Source organism: Teleopsis dalmanni, chromosome 2 (assembly GCF_002237135.1).
Source record: "Teleopsis dalmanni isolate 2A chromosome 2, ASM223713v2, whole genome shotgun sequence".
Classification (NCBI taxonomy): Eukaryota; Metazoa; Arthropoda; class Insecta; order Diptera; family Diopsidae; genus Teleopsis; species Teleopsis dalmanni.
The window spans coordinates 209,309,683-209,315,477 of NC_051847.1; the positions used below are offsets into that span (position 1 = coordinate 209,309,683).

At 30.8% G+C, this 5,795-nt stretch overlaps 1 protein-coding gene across 1 annotated transcript; it reads right to left on the reverse strand.

Annotated features, from left to right (window-relative positions):
- Positions 1-942: 942 nt before the first annotated feature.
- LOC119676657 (sodium channel protein Nach) lies at positions 943-5,679 on the reverse strand. The gene is made up of 9 exons (XM_038087907.1): positions 5,444-5,679; positions 4,935-5,141; positions 2,955-3,144; positions 2,758-2,891; positions 2,377-2,647; positions 2,094-2,307; positions 1,354-1,516; positions 1,176-1,282; positions 943-1,121 (listed from the first exon to the last, which is right to left on the reverse strand). Exons 1-9 carry the CDS (start codon positions 5,677-5,679, stop codon positions 943-945), a joined length of 1,701 nt encoding a protein of 566 aa, XP_037943835.1.
- Between the last annotated feature and the right edge of the window lie 116 nt (positions 5,680-5,795).

Below are 5,795 nucleotides of genomic sequence, written 5' to 3' on the forward strand. Positions count from 1 at the left end.
AAAGAAAAGTGATGATGCGATGTAGACAGTGGCCACAAGCAGGAAAGCAGCGAAGCAGACAGAGTGCTATCGGGACTACGTGGAACGTTCTTGGTAATATCTCATATTTTTGTTATGTATTTAACACTACATAAGCGAAAATGTTATATGAGTACAATCTTTATGTCAGTTAAGTAATTGATTCATTTGATATAGTACAAAGTACCACAGCTGTTTAATTTGGTCGCACTCTTAGTAGGAAAAATGTTGTATTAGAATGGATATCTATTTATTTGAAAGAGTTTCAATACTTCAATACTATTTATCAATAATTTAATAAGCAAAATATTTCCAAAAAGAGTATGATAAGTATTTGACAATACTCGAAACAGCTGTGCCCTGCCAAATTTGAAGCTCAGAGACAGTGCTTTATATTAGAATGAAATTATAAATCAACTGTAGAATAATTGAATTAATTAATTATGTTTTTATTTTTAATTGTTAAATTTTAATACTATTCTGTTTGTAGAGGCATTATTTGTTGCATGATTTATTATTAATAAATACCAAAATTTTGTTGTTTTATTTCACTACTTTTCAAAATATTCTTCTATTAAAATAAAATTTCCTATTGAGAAACATGGTTTCTTTCATCAGAATTGACTGTAAATATCAAATTATATTTATTTTAATTTATGCAGTTGGATGTTTGAAGAAAATATCATTATTCTATTAAAATTAACTTACACCTTGCCTTTAAATATCTGAGAGATGCTCAAATAATTTTAAATAATTATTGATTATATATCAATGAACCAATTTATTGTAGAAACCTTTTTTTATACTTCATTGATATTCTGATTGAATAATTACAACCAAAATATATACTATTTATATTAATTTTTATTTAATTTAATAAAACTGCTGATAATGGAAGAGTTTACTTTCAAATATATGAAACACTTATGGACATATATATAATTTTGTTGGATCCAAATTATCGGTATCGTTTTTAGGTAAACGTTGATCTTGGAAAAAACTTTTTAAGCCCATAATTAAATATTTTCCAATAAAGAAGAGTGTTTCAAAAATAGCTATTACTGAAAAACCTAAAAAAATTGATAAAATATTTCCAACTGTGCCTGTAAAGAAACAAAGTTAGATATATTCAAATTTTATTATTAAAACAAACTTACTAAAATTCTCATACCAAGTATTACCAATAACTCGTCTATAATATTTTGCATAGGGTTTTTCAAAATAAACATTTAATACAGATATATTTTTAGTATCATTTAAATTACTTATATTAGCTTGCCTGAAAATATAAAATATGTCATATAATATTAAAACTTAGACAAAACAATATTTTACTCTAGTTCCACTTGATATCTTTCAATTGGTAAAGACATCAACGAAACTTGGTATTGTACATCATAACAGGATGGTTCACATTGCGGACAGTAGAGTGCTTCTTCTGCTTCACGTTCAAGTCCTGGTATAGTTTCACGTTTTGTCAATACGTTACGCCACTTAACTAAAAATAAAATAGTTTTATTTTTTTATTTAAATATCTGATATAAAAACTGATATTTAATGAATTTTTGAAAAGCAAGTATAATATGGGTTTCTGTTTTTCCTAACCTATTCTTATATCAACCCCCTTTTTATTTTATTTTATAAATTTTTGTCATTAAAAACATTTTATGATTCTCCAGTGTTTGTTTTTAGCAAAATGTAGTTTGCTTTAACTTCATTCACATCTGCCTACTAGATATTTTTTGTTCTTTTGTCGTTTAAAACATATTACATATAATGTTACTCATGTCTTTAAGATTGGACATGCTAGGGACCTACTTTTTAAAGGATCCTTAATAGCTACAGAACCTCTCCTTAAAGAGTATTTTAAAATATTTTCAATCAATTCAGACGATTAAGCCATTCGAGTTTTGCATGGTAACAAATAATTGGATTCTATAAATCGGATATATAACGTAACCTAACAGAACTCTGATAACTTAATATTGCTATATTTATTCCATTAAATTAGAATATATTTTTATTAGTGTGAAGTCATACATCACTAAAACACTTTCTCTATTTAAGAAACTTACAATTATAACGTCGCAAGCAGGAAACATGTATCAAATTGCAATAGACCACACCATCTATACGATCCACTAAGTCCAAAGGCATATAAAATGGTAGACAGCGGCAGAGAGCTATAATACTGTTTATTCGACAACGGGAGATACAATTTGCAAAGCTGTAAGCATCTCTCAAGATTATTTCCGAATTGGTTGCTTCATCGTTGAATGCACATTTCCTCTAAAAAAATAATAAATTCTTTCTTAATCCATTATAGTAACTATAACTTCTTTAAATATTAAGACTTACAGTTTTAGGACTATAAGAACGTAAGGCGTCATCGGCATCAAAAAGTCGTGCATTAATTGATAAAAAAGATTCACTATTATGTGTTGGGAATACTAATTGAGTACTTCCAGACGATATATCCGCATAGTCATTTGGTCTATGCAGCATTACAATATAGCCATCAATATCTAGTATTGCACCGAACGTTTCCCTATCGACGGTATTATTGAGAACAACAGTCAAGCCAGTATCAGGACTAGCAAATCTAGTTGTATAATTTCGTTGCTTATAACTGTGAGATATAATAAAAACTATACAATTTTAATTTAATTATATACATATGTATAGATGGTTGTGTGTATATCAATATCTATATGTATATTGTATATAGTAAAAACATACGAATCATTTAGATTGAATGTGCAACACGGTCCGAACATGGTTAAACTCTCTTCAAAGGCAACTTTACTGAAACATTCAATATTTTTCTCCGCCAATTTGCATTCCAATATGAAATTTTTACAGGCTGGTGCTAACTGAAATGAAGGTAAACCTAAATTAATGACTATATTATTTTATGTAATTTTTAAGAATCTTACCATTCTCATAAATCTTCGGGTATCATAAAAAGCATCATTATTCCATGCATCATGAGTATCCAAGAAAGCTTGAAAGTTGGTTAAAGCTTCAGTGTTAATTGTTTCTCCATGTTTAACGTAGAGATTGTTTAATAGTTGAATACTTTCCAAAAAATAAACTACTGAACGATTCGATGGATCACTTTTATGTCTAAAAAAAAATGTAAAGAATTACTTTCAGTTTAAAAAAAGTTTTGTGCTCCAAAACTTAAAATTCAACCTACAAACCCATAAGCAACTTTTTTTAATTTTTTTAAAGTGGTCTCAATATTTTATTAAGTGTCCGTTAACCTACAAACAAAGAATAAGTTGAGGTAGTCCCTTTACTAAAGTAGAAAACAAAATACGGTCTGAAACGATGTATAACATGAATAATACTCATTCCAGACTTTAAAACTGGAGTATTTTAGAAAAACTGGGAGCTATCAGTCAACCAAATATAACCAAACTATCCATACATCTGAACTCTACTGTACACTATAAACATTTTTAAAACAAACCACGCCAAACGCTTCACCTGACCTATAAACTTCGAAAAAGACTTCAAAAACATGAGAGTAATTGAAAACCCAATTTATAGGTATTCTATGCTTTTCATGATATGAGAAAAAAATTGTCTAAAATAAAGTAAGTATCTCTGCTAGTGTTAATTGCATTTATGCAGAAATTCTCAAGAACATCGATCTACGCTCAAAGACATCATAATCAAAATTTCTGTCTGACATCATGAGAAATTACCGATACTTAGCCGCTTTGGACCATAACTGAGGGCCAATGAGCGTCAGCGGGTTTATGTCTACTTACACAAAGTAAGCTAAAGAGGGTCAGTAAAGAGGATTAGCGGATTTGATCTACTTAAACGCAGCCAATCTGCTGATTTTGTGATCAGCTACCTTTCCATTGCACTTCTAGCAGTATGTATTAAATTACTTTAGCATTTGATACTTCACTGAATCGAAGTTTCAATTCAATGAAACCTCACAAACTCCAAAGATTTAGATGAACCTATAGCTGCACTGATCAAGTTTCACTACTGACTTATTATATAGATAATGGGTTCCAACTAAAATAAAAAACTGTCGGACTTTCGTTGAGCTAATTGCAGCCTATTTCACATTCTAGAAAAAAGGTACTAGCTACAAAAATCTATAAACTTCTGGAGCAGAAAAAAGTCACATGGGCTACTATAGTTATATAGAATGCTAGGTCATTCACATTATTGAATTTTTTACTAAAAAGTCAGAGTCAAAATAACAATGTTTTTGTGTCACAGAATACACTCGCAAATATAATTGACAAAAGAGTTGATGTAGGAATATTGGGTAACAATTCTCCCGCAAATTTTTGTATGGTAACACAGTACCAATCTGCACGTACCACCCCAAGGAACCTAAAGAAAAAAATTGGTTGAATCAGATTTCAAATTCCGGAGCACCATGGACCAATAGGTCTAAGTGGATCGTCGGTATAACCTGCCCTAACCTAAATTCCGTATACTTTTTATAAACAATGTATATAATTTATTTATATCATTGTAGCTACATGAACAGTTGCATTCCAAACCAAACCAAACTGTTTAGTAAAATTGAATCTATCAGTTATCTGAACGACATTATGTATTTATAAATAGAATAATCTCATGAATCTCATGCATTGAAAAAATTCGCTGAATGTTTAAAATCTCATCACATGTTCATATAAAAACCCATTTTAATATATATACCTATGTACTTATCTATAAATATATATGATATATATGTATATATCGTATGCCAATATATATACAAATATCATCAATCAAACTGTATCCTTCAACGCACAAATGTGAATATAAATTTTAAATGAAGAACAGCTCCAAAGCACACGGTATGAACATCAACTTAAACAAGGAGCAGCAAATAAGTGCATAGATAGAAACAATGATACTCGAATCATACTCACAATTGATTTGCATATGTCATAGCCTCTTGTTGGGAAATTCTATTGTTGGAGCAAATGGAGACAGCCGGAAATGGCACATTTTCGACTGCATAAAGTGGATCGTGTAAATTGATAGCGAAGTATTGAGCTACGAATTGCTCCCAGGTAAGCAGAAGCACTGTCAGCAAAGCAAACAAGGTTGTCGCATGCACCGCCAGCCAAATTAATCTGCAAATACAATAAGGAAAGATGATGAAAAAAAAGGTTAAAATAAGCAAACAGGGGAAAAACAGAAAAACAGAAAACAGAAAAACAGAAAAAATGGCATAAATGCAGTTCAGATTAAATTGACAAGATGTTGCTTGATGTTGCAGCTGATGTGTGCAACTCCACATACAGGAGTTGCATAAAAAAACAAACCCAAATGAAAAAATGTGTAAAAACGAAAGGATTCACATTATTTTTTCCGCACTTATTTGATATAAAAATGCACATTCACCGATGGGCACAAATGCAATTCACAAACTTACTTCTCCCAAACGCTGTGCTGTGTTATTATCAAATTTGCATAGCCGTGCAAGGATATGTTGCGAAATAAATCTGCCAAATCATGACACAAGGATGCATGTTCAGATTGCTTACGTTGACTCTGTTGCTTGTGCCGAATGCCTCGCATCCATGTTTCTGTGGGATTCTTAATCCACCAGACAGCGTTGGATGTTGATTTAATATCAACTACTGTTGCGCGAAATTTTAACGACGACATGTATGATTTACGAAGATAACTGTGTGCTTAAGGATAACAGACGTGATGGATACTTCAGCACAGGTGTGTATTCCTCCGTGCTGTAGTGCACTAATGCGAACGATTGATTGGCAGCA

Coding starts and splice junctions, on each gene's coding strand:
- LOC119676657 (XM_038087907.1), bottom strand. CDS start 5,679: ATGTCGTCGTTAAAATTTCGCGCAACAGTAGTTGATATTAAATCAACA. Junction 2,308..2,376: donor GTTCTTATAGTCCTAAAACT/GTAAGTCTTAAT, acceptor TTATTTTTTTAG/AGGAAATGTGCATTCAACGA. Junction 1,122..1,175: donor TACTTGGTATGAGAATTTTA/GTAAGTTTGTTT, acceptor GTTTCTTTACAG/GCACAGTTGGAAATATTTTA.